Source organism: Chrysemys picta, chromosome 8, assembly GCF_011386835.1.
Source record: "Chrysemys picta bellii isolate R12L10 chromosome 8, ASM1138683v2, whole genome shotgun sequence".
In the NCBI taxonomy this organism is placed as follows: domain Eukaryota; kingdom Metazoa; phylum Chordata; order Testudines; family Emydidae; genus Chrysemys; species Chrysemys picta.
The window spans coordinates 19,690,864-19,705,747 of NC_088798.1; the positions used below are offsets into that span (position 1 = coordinate 19,690,864).

The window sequence follows — 14,884 nt, forward strand, 5'->3', positions numbered from 1 at the left end:
ATTTTGCCACCCCTAGGCACCAGCTTGTTTAGCTGGTGCCTAGAGCTGCTCCTGTTTGGTGCCCACATTAGGTGCCCATATTTTAAACTTGTGGTAAGAAGCAACTCTTAACCACAGCATTGGGATATAATATTAGACATCCCTGGAATCTGCTTCTTAAAACATTCAACCAGAGGGGGAAATTCTGTAATAAATGCAATTTAGGAGATAAGTGAGAAAGGCAGCAGTTTGGGATGGAGGGATGTGACTGGTGGAATGCTGTAAGGTAAATATTAGGAACATTTCTGTTCATTTCACACATAAATTGCCTGGAAAGGGGGGCAGAGATAGAATGTAACTAAATTTGATGCAGCTGAAAGCTGGAGCATTTCAGAGGGGGAAAGATTTTTGTAATAGGTTGATGTGTGCATTATCAGAAAGATATTTTTCTTAACAGCTGAATTAAGCCTAACTCACTGCTATCTAACAGTAAGTATGAAATATATCCGATTTCTTTTATATATAACTGACAAACATTAGGAAATTGAGAAAGGTGGTTTGTTTTTTAAAAACATTGAATAATTATAATTTAAAAATAAACTTTCCCAAAAAGCCATGAGAGAAAAAATGAGGCTGTTTCTTTAAGGGCTGCTGGGTTTTCCCACAGAATGACTCAAAGTCAAAGATACTTATCAAACTGGAAAAAATAAGCTATTCTTGAGTGATCAGTAATGTAGGTCAGGGTTTTGCTGATAGTTTCTGTTATAGCAGTGAACTCTGAATTAGTCCCAGCCTCTTAAACATGCTGTGAAGTAGCAGTGAGTAGAGAAAACAAGGAGCTGACTACAGAAATGGAACAATGGCCTGATAGATGGCAAGGTAAAAAATAATCAAACTCCTCAAAACTTTGATAAGATTTTTTTTTTTAAATATCTGAAGCTGTTAGCAGCAGGCTTAGGTATTTTACTGTTTTCTTCTTCATACTTTCTGTAAACATACGGCACAGCATGTGTTGCAGAGATGGTACAACTACTTTGTCCAGATTATGTGTTGTAAATCAGTGGTTCTCAACCAGAGGTCCGGGGTCCCCTAGGGGGCCGCGAGCAGGTTTCAGGGGGTCCGCCAAGCAGGACAGAAAGCCTAAGCCCTGCCATGCAGGGCTGAAGCCCAGAGCCTTGAGCCCCACCACCCGGGGCTGAAGCAGAAGCCTGAGCTACTTAATTTCACGGGGGGCCCTGTGGAATGGGGCCCCAGGCAACTGCCCTGCTTGCTACCCCCTAATGCCAGCCCTGGCTTTTCTATGCAGAAAACAGTTATTGTGGCACAGGTGGGCCATGGAATTTTTATAGTATGTTGGGGGGGGCCTCAGAAAGAAAAAGGTTGAGAACCCCTGCTGTAAGTTAAAATGCAGTGTTAGTGTACTAAGGTATTGGAGCACTCAGCAATGCAGCAACTAACTGATTTAGGAGCCCAAGTCTCATTTTCAAAAGGGATTCAGACACTTAGGAGCCAAAATCCAATTGATTTGTACCTAAATCACTTTTGAAAATGAGACTTAGGTGCCTAAGTCAGTTAGGTGTTGCGATGCTGAGCGCCACAACACCTAATACCTTTACAAATCTGGACCTAAGAGGTTTTTAGTAGTCAGAGTTCTTAGTAGAGATGGGATCGAATCGCCAGCACCAGATACTTCTAAATTATCGGGATGTTCAAATTCCAAGCCTGCATCTGATTCCAAAGTTTGCAGGTGGCCCCTATGAATTGGAATAAAAACGTAAATTTGAATAACTCCCAAATCAGGTGGTGTTTGAAATCCTGATCTAAATGTTATAGCTGGAGGCTAGAAAGTTCTTCTTAAAGAAGAACTTTTTCAAAGCATGTGTGTTTTTTATTTGTTTCGTTTAACTTGCAAGAGTGTAGCAGGATGTTGGTAGGGTGTTAAAATTCTTGTACCAGATCAGATAAGGAGAGAGAGTATGAAAGTTGATGAAGGGGATTACCAAGTATTTTTGCCATCTCCAATACAGAGGAAAGTCTTAGGACACTGGGGCAAAGGCAATACAAGGAGAAAAACCAGGATACTTGTTATGCATTAGACATTCTAGATATGTAATATTAGTCTAAAGCCTTTTGAAATGTATTCTAGATCACTAAGTACAGCAGTTGAAGAATTACCATTTCCAATGGAAATATTTTTTTTTCAGATCATTGGGATTATTTAAAAAAAATTATTTGGCAATATCTACTTTTGATCATTTTTCTATAGCCTTAAGTACCAGTTTAAACAGAAGGGTAGAGCTATCATTGACCTTCAGTTAGTGCCAATCCTGTATCTCCTAGAGCTCAGTTTCGAACTGAGATCCACAAATGCATAGACTAACAAAATAGAAACACCGCTGGCTCCCCTCAGAGAGCCAGCTGCAGCAGCATACTTTCATGCGCCTCAAAGTTGTGCTTGGGTAGCTAATGAGTATGTGCAAAATGGATGTGGTACAGGTCTGTCGCATCTTACGCGCATTTAACATGCGCGATTTCAACTTTACGCGGTCGGCAAAAACAAAAAACAAAAACAAAAAAAGAGAAAAACAACAGTTTTAGTACTATACCTGTAGTGCGGGCGATTTCGCCCACCATTAAACTCAATGGGGTTTTGGCTATCCACAGTTTTCGCTTTACGCGCTAACCGCGGAACGGAACCCCTGCGTAAGATGAGACAGACCTGTATCCCAAGAAGAGGTTTCAGCCCTGCACATCAGTCATTCTTGTATACCTATCAAAAATAAGCATGGCTGTGCCAAGTTTCACCAGCTCCAGATATTTCATAGTCTAGCCCCTTCAGAGGCATTATCAATCGAGAATTCTCTGATTTTACCCATGTTACATCTAACTTGGGTCTCATCTCAATGTAAAAGTCCAGCACTGAGAAACATCATGTAGATTTCTGGCATTCTCTGGAGGGCTGCGGGTTCATAAAAGATAAAATGGCCAGGGACAGGCTGGTATGGAGGGATTAAAACTAGGTGTAAAGGGATCGAGTTCAGCAAGGGAAAATTGAGAGTGGGTATTAGAGAAGACTTCCTGAGAGTGATAAACTAGTCTCCCAAGGGGAAAAGTGGAAAACCTATTGCTTGGGACTTTTAAAACTAGACTGGATGACACCCTAGAGAAAAATACCAGAGTGATTAATCCTGCACAAGTTAGGGGAAAGTAAAACCAACCTAATAGCATTAGAGATGGAAGAGACCTAGGAAAACAGTTACAGCTCCCATTGGATGAAGTAGTCAATAGGTGGACCGTTGGCCAAATCTGGATTGCCAGATGCTATTGAACAGACTGTGAAATCTTTTTATTTACTTATTATTGTGGTGTGAAAAATGTTTCTTTGGAGTCTGGACCTTGACTGTACCTTGACCAAAAAATAATTTGGACCTTGACAAAAAATAATTGACTACTCCTTGCATAATCTTATGCATGTGAGTAGTCCCATTGAAGTCTGTAGCACTGCTTCTAATTCATCTGTAACTGGCGCTTTCCAAGTATATTTCCTCTGCAGATCTGATCTTGTGGGAAGATGCACCTTGATTCCATGAGCTTGCTACTAGCTGGAATGTTGTGATATTTGTGGCCATTTTTATTCCATTGCATGCTTCCAGATGTTTGATGCAAGACTAAATCTCCTTAGGTCCTTTTCCGACTGCCATTAAGTGGTGCGGTCTCAGAACCATTCTCCATCCATTGGTCTTTTTGACCCTTTAATCCTCTCCCTTTACCCATTAGTTAATTTTAGAATTATTGTAATTTAGCTAACATTTTATGTTTTTTTAAAATAGTTAGTTTTTAAATGGTAGTCCATAGTGGTACACAATTATGGACTGGTTCCTATCAGTGCAGTTGAATGGATCCACACCAGAACTATAGAAGAGATATTAGTGGTCTAGACAAGAAATGACTTGCAAGCCTGTGTTGATTTAGACAGACACAACAGTGCACACGGCAGTCAAATAAATGCATGAATGTGAACCCAGATTCATCTGTGGGTTTAAGATTGAACGTGCTTCATGAAAATGTAACACCAACAGATGCCGGTTGTCACGGGATCAAACCGGGGACTTCCGGAGCTTAGTGCATGAGCCTTTACCGCATGAGCTAAAAGCCAACTGACTGTTCGCTAAGGCTGTAGAGCAGATTCATTTCAGTTCTCTCTCTAAGTGGTCTCACTATCACTGGATGGGACAGAACACCCCACCCAGGAGGTGTGGGGGTTATATAAGCACACATATTAAAACTAGGGCTGTGTAAAAATGATTACAACAACCCCCAAAATTCAACCCAAGATTGCAAAAAGCTTTGGGGGTATGTCAACCCTCACACTTCAATCCATTCCCGGGACACAGCTGCCACCGCCTAACAGGCTGCTGTATTCCCCATATGTCTGAAATCATCCATGGAAGAGCTCCATTCCCCCTTCCTTCTTGTCTTGACTTTGGGGGACTGTCCCCTTCCCTCCCTGCTGGGAACCTTCACAGTAACAGCAGTTAGCCCCGTCAGTGCTTGGCATGAGGGGACGGGAGGGAGGAGGTAGCTCTGTTTCTTGCCATCCTACAAAAAGTCTTCCAGGGAGCTGGAAGCCACCCATTTCCATCATCCAAATGGGGTAGGAAGCAATGTACTACTGCTGCTGACGACTCCCAGCGTCACTCTACAGCCAGGAGCCATGAATGCAGAAGTTTCCTGCCACACTGCTGCCTGATAAAGGGAAGAGAGTCTTCCAAACACCCCCCGTCCTTAAAAGACCTTCCCAGGATTGGGAGACAGCTGTCTTATCAGACAACCCCCTGAAAAGGGGGGATAAGGAGGCCTCTACTCAGCATGCCTTTTAGATGCACAGTAAAGGGGCAGTAACCTTGTCCTTGAAGACCTGGAATGACTGTGACGGGAGGGCTTGCAGGCCATTGATCAGCCTTCCGATTAGACTCCAAAAAGAGGAGATAGGAAATAGCACTGGGAGAGGAGTAGCTGTGGATAGAGAGAGAAGGGCTTAATGAGGATGGAGCCTGGCCTCCTGCCATTCTGAAATTTCACATCACCTGGATGGTGCTGAGTTCACCGAATACAGTAACCCTGGAATAACACACCCAGCTCAGAGCCAGATCCGCTCCCATGCCAGATAGCAGTACCTGGTGTAAGCTCTGATGCCCTTAGGGCACAGAGGGATGTAGCACATTTTTGCATCTATTCCTTTTGTTTCTAAGCAAGTTCAGATTCAAGCTCTTAAAGTGGTGAATACCAGTGGCCTACAAGGAAGTGATGTCTCTGGATGACTTTACCAAGAAAATAAGTTTATCCAAAATCCAAAATCCATGCATGTCATGAATTCATGAGAAGAACGTGGGTATATAGTGAATTGCCTCTCTCTTCAGAACACTGATATATTTCCAGGCCCAGTCTATTTCTTCCTCTATGGGACTGGACATCAAACCTCTAGATCTTTACAAGCCTCAAAATTCCAAGTCCCTGCAAATGCTGGCAGAGAAGTATCTAGAGCAGTGGTCCCCAAACTTTTTATGTCATGCTCCCCTTATCCGTAATGAAATCTGTCCGCGCACGCGCGCGCACACACACACACCGGGAGCCAGATCCAGGATTGGGAGCTGAGGCCAGGGCTGGTCCTGCGGCTGTGAGCGGAGCCAGGAGCAGAGCCGCAGCCAGGAGCGGGGCCAGAGCCAGAAGTGGGAGCTGCAGCCAGGGTCCAAGGCCGGGGCCAGGACCCGACACCGGGACCTTGATTGGGGGTGGGGCTGGAGCGCTGGAGAAGAGACTGGGGGCAGGTTGGAGCTGAGGGGGCACTCCCTTCCCACTCCCCATAGGGGCTGGTCCAGTTCCCATCGCAACCCCCCTGAACGTTCCTCTGTGCCCCGCTAGGGAGGCATGCCCACAGTCTGGGGAAAACTGATCTAGAGCAATCAGGTTGCAGTGGGGCTTAAGGTCAAGATTTTCAAAAGTGACTAGTGAATTTGGGTGCTCAGCTTTGAGACTACTTTAAAGGGGCCTGATTTGGAGAAAGTGCCGAGTACCCACCCTTTGGCCACTTTAAAGGTGTTTCAAGTTGGGTTCCAAGAGACACCCAAAATTACTAGGCACTTCAGAGGCTTAATCTAAATCTTCTAGAGTCTGATGGCACCTGCACAATAGGTCAGGAGTAGGAGGGGTAAAAATCACTGTCTCCCTACCAAAGGGAATGTGGGTGTCTGAAGATTACTGGGAGTAAAAATCCCCTTCACCATCAGAACGTGCCAGAAAGTGTCATAGGAAAGTACTAAGTAGAAAGTACTCAAGTGAATTTGCGGTAGATGTGACATCTTTCTTAAGAAGTCAAAGTCTATCTTCAAAACAAAGCAGAATAAAGAAAAGAAATAGAAAAATGAGAAAGAAAGTCATAACCAGTAGGCAAATTAACCAAGGGCTCCACCTTACAGCAAGTCATTTTCCTTTTCTCTAACTGACAGAAAGGAGCCAGATCAAAACAGGAGCTGTGGGTGGTCCTCACTTCTGAAAATCAGGCCATATCTACTTTAGGTACTCACCGTTAAAGATCTAAGATTCCACATTATAGCTTCTGTATACTTTCCTCTCTAGCAAACCCTAGTCCTGGAACTCAGATCTCTGAATATTGCCTCCTCTGCCCAGCTCTAAACAACGCCTCGCCAAATTCACACCTCTATTAACTTCAATGGAATTGCACCAGTCATGAGTTTGGTTCACTGTATTTAGCAGCATCTAAAGATTCATCCTACTGTGGCCCACGTTCAATTTTTGCTGCTGTGGATGTGGAAACTAGCCTGAGGCCCTTCTGTACGTCTGGTACAGTGAGGTAGGACCAGAGCTATAGCAGTGTGTACAGATCCAGGAACTAGCAGGACTAATGACATTTGTGTATTTGAGGTTCTGATACTGGCCTATCATGTTATTAGTTTTGTTTTGTCTTAGAACCTGGTCTCAACATTGCATTGTTTATTGTGAGAAAGGTCTAATATTAATTTCATTTTTTCAGAGGCCATGCTTTCCCACTGACATCGGCCACGAATCAATCAGGCCATGGTTAGATTTAAAGTGGCAGTGGCACTCCATATACTCTTCAGCTGGATTTACAGAGGTATAGTCTGTCTTCCATCTCACCACTTCTTAGTGCTGAATTCAGGAACTATTGTTAGTATAGTTTTGTATCTTAGAGAAATCAATCCATTTCAGCTAACATAATGGAACACAGAGCTGATAAACAGCCACGCATAAAGTGAATGTAGTGGAAATAAGATGAACAGAAACTATTTTGGGGGCTTCTATTAGCTGTTTGACACCTACAGACATACAGATTTGCCTCGTTTTATTGCATATCTTAGAAATCAGAGATTTCAATGCAGCCACACCTTTCCAGGAAGAACAGATAACGTCTGATATCGCTCAGAAGCTAAATTTGTCATCTCTGGTGCAGAGCTGTAATCTGATCATATGGGGCCCTTGTGCTTCTAATGTGGAGCTGCCTTAATCCACTTACATTTGCTTTAGCTCAGATCCGTTTATAAAAGGTTATCTCCCTCTAGTCATTACTAAAGCACAATCTGAAATTTGTGAAGTCAGGTGATTCCTATCAGAGTTATTACTGCATACCGCTGACATTTCATAGGGCCAGGTTCAATGTGCCCTCACAGGAGAATGTGGGGCATTGGGGATGAGGCACCCCTTAATCTCTGCACATGACCTGTACCAGCGAGAGCTGTGCAGAAGGGAGAACAGTGTGTATTGAGTCACTATGTTCCCCCCCTCCCACACAGATGGAACCTTGGCTTCATGCCCACAATGAACCAGTCAGTGTAGTACAGGATGTATGATAGACCACATACTCAGTACCAGTACTGCCCTTACTCCATTCAGTATCTTTGTTTTAGAAGGTATGGAAGGCAGGGCTTCTGTACTCCAGGATTCCACGGCCACCGAAATCTTCCCCTTAGCATGACACTGTGATCTTAACTCTAAGCTCTCATTAGCTATCAATAGCTTTGCGTGTGTACATGCACCCACATGTAAAATCCTGGCTGCACTGACTTCAGTGGCAAAACTCCCATGGACTTCAATGGACTTCAATGGTGACATGATTTCAGACCTTCCCCCCTATTCCATTTCTGCTCCGATAGTGTGATGGCAATCTAGTACACATCCCACTAAACATGAATGCCGAGTAATACCCAGCCTGAAATACCACCCATTAATCCCAATCAGGTGCTAATGACAAATTGTCATAAGATTGTAAATTTTCATCATAAACTATTTCACTGCTGATCCTTTTGATAGAAACAAACAAAAGGAAGTATTTCTTCACAGAACGCACAGTCAACCTATGGAACTCTTTGCCAGAGGATGTTGTGAAGGCCAAGACTATAACAGGGGTCAAAAAAAGAACTAGATAAATTAATGGAGGATAGGTCCATCAATGGCTATTAGCCAGGATGGGCAGGGACGGTATCCCTAACCTCTGTTTGCCAGAAGCTGGGAATGGGCAACAGGGGATGGTTCACTTGATGATTACCTGTTCTGTTCGTTCCCTCTGAGGCACCTGGCATTGGCCACTGTCGGAAAACAGGATACTGGACTAGATGGACCTTTGGTCTGCCCCAGTATGGCCATTCTTATGGTCTTATGTTCTTAAATATGTATTTCTCACACAGTCTCAGTGCAAAAATCCGTGGCAAACTGAAACTGCAAGTGCAGGGTAAAACAGATTACATTTAGTATCAAAATAAATAATACAAGGGATATTATACTGATTGCCTTATTCATTTTAACAAAAGCAACACCTAACTCCTATATAATGCTTTTCATCAGTAGATCTCAAAGTGCTTTACAATGGAGGTTCATAACTAAAATCAGTAGATGTCTCCATTGTTTAAACTATACCTGAAGTGGGTATAGAACAGGGGTCTCAAACTCAAATGACCACAAGGGCCACATGAGGACTAGTGCATTTGCCCGAGGGCCGCATCACTGACACCCCCCCTTGCTGCCCCTGGCCCCGCCCCCACTCCACCCCTTCCATGAGGCCCCGCCCCTGCCTCCACCTTCTTCCCTGAGCGTGTGGCTCCCTGCTCCTTCCCCCTCCCTCCTGGAAAGTGCTAAGCGCCACCAACAGTAATGCACCTCACTCAAAGGACAAAACACGCACTTAGTTAGATTTACTTCTGTTAAAGCCCCCCCACTGCACTGGGCTGCACCACCACTCCACCCCTGCTCTGCAGAGGTGAGGGCTGTGGATGAGGGGTTTGGGGCATTGGAGAGGCTCAGGACTAGGGCAGAGGAAGGGCAGCCTGCCCTGGCCATAGTGGAGGGGGCACTAGGACCCTGCGGCAGCAGGTGATGCCGGAAGCCGGCAGAGCGGAGTGGAGTCAGCATGAGCTGCAGGCTCCGGGGCAGTGAAGGGGCAGCAAGTGAGCCCGGGGGACACTCGGGGGAGATTCGTGGGGGTGGCAGGCAGGGCCGGGGGAGAGACCCGGCCCCAAACATTGGGTAGCAGCGAGCAGGGAGTTTAGCTGCCACATAAAATAACTCGGGGGGGGGGGGCTTGGCGGGCCGCAGGGAAGAGCTCCGCGGGCCGCATGTTTGAGATCTCTGGTATAGAAGTTCCCGGATGCAGAGCACTGCAGAAACCAGGGACAATTGTTGGATTTAGGTCTGACGTCGTTCATTAAGGTCTGGTTTTAAGCAGCATCCACTAGAATCATTTGACTAGTCAAAAAGAAGTGCAGCCAAATATGCTGCATAACTGAAACATTAGCTTCTTCTATTTAAATAAGCAATCAGAGCCTTATTTTAATCAATTTATGCTTTCACAGGAGTCTCAAACGTTCACTGCTCTGGATACGTGTGGATAGAGCCAGCTCCAGTCATTCAGATGGGTTTGAACATTTCTATAAATTGCCACTCTACGGTAAACTGTCAAATGGCAAAGTTATACATGATGCTAAATAATACTCATATAGAAGACAAATTATTAACAACAATAAACAAAACTACAGTGCAACTTCAGCTTCATGATTTCAGAAAACCATATTCCATTGTCCTATGTTATGCCAAGTGTCCCAGCAAAGCTGCAGATATGATAGTATGTGGAACACAATTTTTTGCAGGACGTAAGTAATTTGCTGTATGAATGATGGTTTTTCCACTAATTCTACTTCATCCCATTTAAGATGGTATAAACTGTTATTCCTTCCTAGACAGTGTTAGCCTGCAGCCCCAAAAATACTATTTTCGGATTTACAGTATTAAATCTTTTAATATTTTTAGATGCCGCACCCAAAAAAAAAAATCACACAAAAGCAGTGCTGGTATTTTTTCCAGTTGAAAAGTGAAACTTCCATTTTTATTTTATTTATTTAACAATAAAAGGTTTGGGGTCTTATTAGTAATTAAACCTAGATTGTAGTTAACCAGCAAGTTATGTTGTAACTGGAGTCAGCTGATATGCATCATTAATAGCAACTTCAGTGCATGTTCTGTCATGTGGCTGTGTACAGGTACAGTAACTCCTCACTTAAGGTTGTCCCTGTTCATGTTGTTTTGTTGCTGAGCAATTAGGGAACATGCTCGTTTAAAGTTGTGCGATGCTCCCTTCTAAGTCGTTTGGCAGCTGCCTGCTTTGTCGGCTGCTTGCAGGAAGAGCAGCCCGTTGCAGCTAGCTGGTGGGGACTTGGAACCAGGGTGGACAGGCAGCCCCCCATCAGCTCCCCACTCCCCTAAGTTCCCTGTGCTACAGCCGCCCAGCAAGCTACCAATTGCCGGCAGTTCAGCTGTCCCTCCCCCAACTGCCATGTGCTGCTCCTGCCCTGCGCCTTGGAGCTGCTCCCAGAGACTCCTGCTTGTTGTGCAGGGAGAAAGGGGGGCTGTCAGGGTGTCCCCCTCCCCGCTGCTCCTGCACCCCGCTTATCCCTTCTCCATATAGAGTAGGGAGGGGGACACAGACGGAGAGAGACAGAGTGCTTGGGGCAGCAGCTGCTGTCTCAACTTCCTGATCCACTTAAAAAGACAATGTATTTAAGAGTGGGTCAGTTTACTTAAAGGGGCAGTGTGCATCTCTCTCGCACACACAAGGTGTGTGTCTGTCTCTGTCTGCTATGCTTCTCCCCTCCCTTGTGTTCATGCTGCCTTGTGTGAGAGGCTACATTGTGTTAACCCTTGAGGGCTCAGCCGAGTACTAGTTCATCATTTAGCAGCAAGGCATTCCCTGGGAAATATCCCTCCCTCTTCCACCCTCTAACTTCACCACCTCAACCAAGCTTCACAATCATCATAGCTGTGAACAGTATTAAATTGTTTGTTTAAAACGTATGCTGTGTGTATATCTATATAATATATAGTTTTTGTCTGGTGAAAAAAAACTTCCTTGGAATCTAACCCCCCCCCCCATTTACATTAATTCTTATGGGGAAATTGGATTCGCTTAAAGTCCCATTTTTCAGGAACGTAACTACAACGTTAAGCCAGGAGTTACTGTATCTGGATGTGACACTGAAACTATCCTTCTCCTATCACTGTCATGTGTTTGCCAAAATGGCAAGGAGCTATTGAACTCCCTGAGTCAAGTAACAGAAGTGACTTTGTGCATCATTACAGGCTATAACACCACCTAATGCTTATACAGCAATCTTCAGGGGTAGATTTCAAAGCGCTTTACTTTACTAGGTGGTCACTACCATTATCCCCATTTTATGTATAGGAAAACTGAGGCACAGAGAGGCAAACTGATGTGCCATGGTTTACTTCCTTCTACGTAATCATTATCATGGATACCCTGACATGTGGAGTTGAGAGGAGAAAGATGGGGCAGCCAGAGTGTGGAAGGAGTTGGGAATCAGATGGTTTCCTTTCCAAATCTGTGCATTTTATGCAGACATGGCTGCAAAAGTTAACACTGTTCTGTGTAACATTAAATCCCTCCCCCCACTCCGGAGCCCCTCACTACAGCAGCCACATGAACACTTCTGCTGGCAGGAGAGCTGCCGTAAGATAGCAGTACAGCCAGATTTACCACCAGTGTGCTTGAGTGTGCTGGAAGTCACACATCTGGCCTGGGATTAATAGAGTTTGGGCAGTCTTTGCTTTTAGATCCTTGGCCACCGCCTATGAGCATTTGACAGGCTGTCCCCCGCCCCTTCATGCCTACCTTTCTCACTGTACCCATCTGTAAAATAATACTGATCTACCCCACAGAGGTGATAAATCTTTGTAACAAATAAATGCCAAGATGCCCATCCACGTGGTATCTGGCCACACACTGACATGGCTTAAATTGGCTCATTAACATTCTAAATTAGAGGAGCAAACACACTACATTTCCCTGGTGCCTGTAGCTTTAAGACTGAGTGAAGGATCTCTGGACTGTCAGCTAAGGCCCTGGATTTCATAGTTCAGTTGGACAGTTCGTCATTAGCTTGGGAGGTGTCTAGTAAGATTTTCTAATGTGGTCAGGTTCACGTTTTAAGTGTGTTTCTGGCAGAGTGAATTGCGGAGGTGCCAGGAATCTGCAGCCTGCAAGCTCCATCCTTGGGACAATGAGTTCCAGCATCCCAGCCCAGTGGAAGATTAATTTAATGAATACTAGTGGAGTACTTTAAAATCTCAGCTAAAACCCACTATGGAAAGCCACAGAATAACACAATCATCTGATTCTGGTATAAAAAAATTATGGGTAAAATGCAGCACGTCTTCGTAACTTCTGTTCAAAGATATAGACCCCTATGTTTAGGTTCTACAGGACATTAGTTTCAAATGTCTAAATGTTCAGTCATTGGATGAACTGCCCATTAACTACTGAACTGACATACATTTGCATATAATCTCTCTTTGTAGATCCACCAGACAGTCCAACCAATTTAACTTGTGTCATTTATGAACATTCAGACCACCTGACTTGTGCTTGGGATGCAGGGAAGTACACCTACATAAGTACTAATTACATTCTCTACCTGAAGAGGTAAGTCCTGCCAGGACAGCTTCTTGCTGTGTTTAGTTGAAAACCAAGAACAATTGAAGTAGAGGCTCTCTGCATGGCTTAGAATGTGGCTCTGAGCATTTGAAAGGAATAAGACCAAGAGGATCGGGGCGGGGAGGGAGGGGATAGCTCAGTGGTTTGTGAACCCCAGTTTGGGAACCACTGCCTTACACACTAATGAGGGGAGGGATAGCTCCGTGGTTTGAGCATTGGCCTGCTAAACTCAGGGTTGTAAATTCAATCCTTGAGGGGGCTATTTAGGAATCTGGGGCAAAAATCGGTCTGGGGATTGGTCCTGCTTTGAGCAGGGGGTTGGACTAGATGAAACTCCTGAGGTACCTTACAACCCTGATATTCTATGCTCTCACTGATTCTCACTTGCTAGTGTGCTTTGTGGTAAAGGTGCTAATGGTATGGAAAGAAAACACCAGAACAAACTAGGTTAATTGGTGGCAATGGTTAAGACTGGGGAGCTCTTGTAACCTGAAGTACCAGTATGACTATGCGGTCTAAACATATGTGGTCGGAGTAACAGCAGCCACAAGACAAGCACGATTATACAAATGCTCTAGTTTTGATGACTGGAAAGACAGAGTGTCCTACTTACACTTTCTAGAACACCGCCTTACAGATCTCTTCAGGTGAACTCCCAAGTGTACATGCCTAGCTCTCACTTAACGCAAATGAGGTGGTATTTAGGATTTAAATCTTTTAAGACCTAGGTTTCCACACAGTGTTGTAATTATTTGTCTAATCAGTGCTATTTACAGGGCTGGCCCACAACATTCTGGCACCTAAGGCAGGGAGATCAAATGACGCCCCCACAGGGCCGGCTCCAGCATTTTTGCCACTCCAAGCGGCCGGGGGGGGGGGGGGGAAATGCCACGATCAACACTTCTACCACCGCTGCTTCATTCTTCGGCGGCACTTCGGCGGCAGGTCCTTCCCTCCAAGAGGGACTGAAGGACCCGCCGCCGAATTGCCGCCAAAGAGCTGGACGTGCCACTCCTTTCCATTGGCCACCCCAAGCACCTGCGCCCCCATGCCCCCTCGATTGGGCCCAAACTTTGAAAGGTCTCAATCCTGCCTTCTTCCTGTTCTACTCCTCTCATGGTACTGCTCTGTTACCTACCCCAATAAAGGAGAACTAACAACTTAAAATGCCTTGTTCAAAAATTTTAAGTAACACTTAACTTTCAAATGCCTGAACAGCAAATGTAACTTTTTTTGTCTGCATAGTAAACACTGGCATTTTTATCTGTTTGAATAATCAAAGTGGTGCTTTCCGTGCCTTCTTGGTTGCAAAGATTTGAACTGCTTCCTGAAGGACCACAGTCTGGGCCAGCTCATGCTCTATTGAGATGGTTTCAAGGCCGACCAGACTCTCCTGTGTCATTGTGGAGCGTAGATGTGTTTATTAACTTCAGCTTGGAGAAGCTGCGTTCTCCACTGGCAACTGTTACAGGAAATGTTAGAAGTATGCGCAGAGCAACAAAAGCATTTGGAAAGAGGGTGCTCATCTTATTTGTGCACATATATTTCAGAACAGCCTTTGGAGTTGATCCTAGGGTGACCAGATGAGAGGAACAAAATGTCGGGACACCAGAGCAGGGGGATCTGCCGGCGGAGCAAAAAAACGAGTGCTGCCCTAGTTGATACTGCTGAAATGTATCTTGAAAGGGCTTTCAGTTTATCACCTAAATCACTTGCATCAATATCGCGCATGTCATTACTGTTGTAGGTCTTCTTCAGGTATAGTGAGGAGTTTTGGAATATCATACAACATCCCTAATATACTGCTGTGTTCCTTGAACTGCATGAAACATTCTTCAACTGGCTGTATTGCACAATCTAGCACCTGGTTAA

The 14,884-nt window shown here is 44.7% G+C and overlaps 1 protein-coding gene across 1 annotated transcript in view; it reads left to right on the forward strand.

Moving 5' to 3' along the window:
• Nucleotides 1–734: 734 nt before the first annotated feature.
• Nucleotides 735–14,884, forward strand: part of IL23R (interleukin 23 receptor) — a 45,423-nt gene continuing 31,273 nt past the window's right edge. The window contains exons 1-4 of the mRNA XM_042851347.2: nt 735–858; nt 7,031–7,132; nt 9,861–10,157; nt 12,877–13,000. Coding sequence (XP_042707281.2) covers nt 7,075–7,132; nt 9,861–10,157; nt 12,877–13,000 — 479 coding nt within the window. The 5' untranslated portion in view covers nt 735–858; nt 7,031–7,074. The remainder of the gene's footprint in view (nt 859–7,030; nt 7,133–9,860; nt 10,158–12,876; nt 13,001–14,884) is intronic.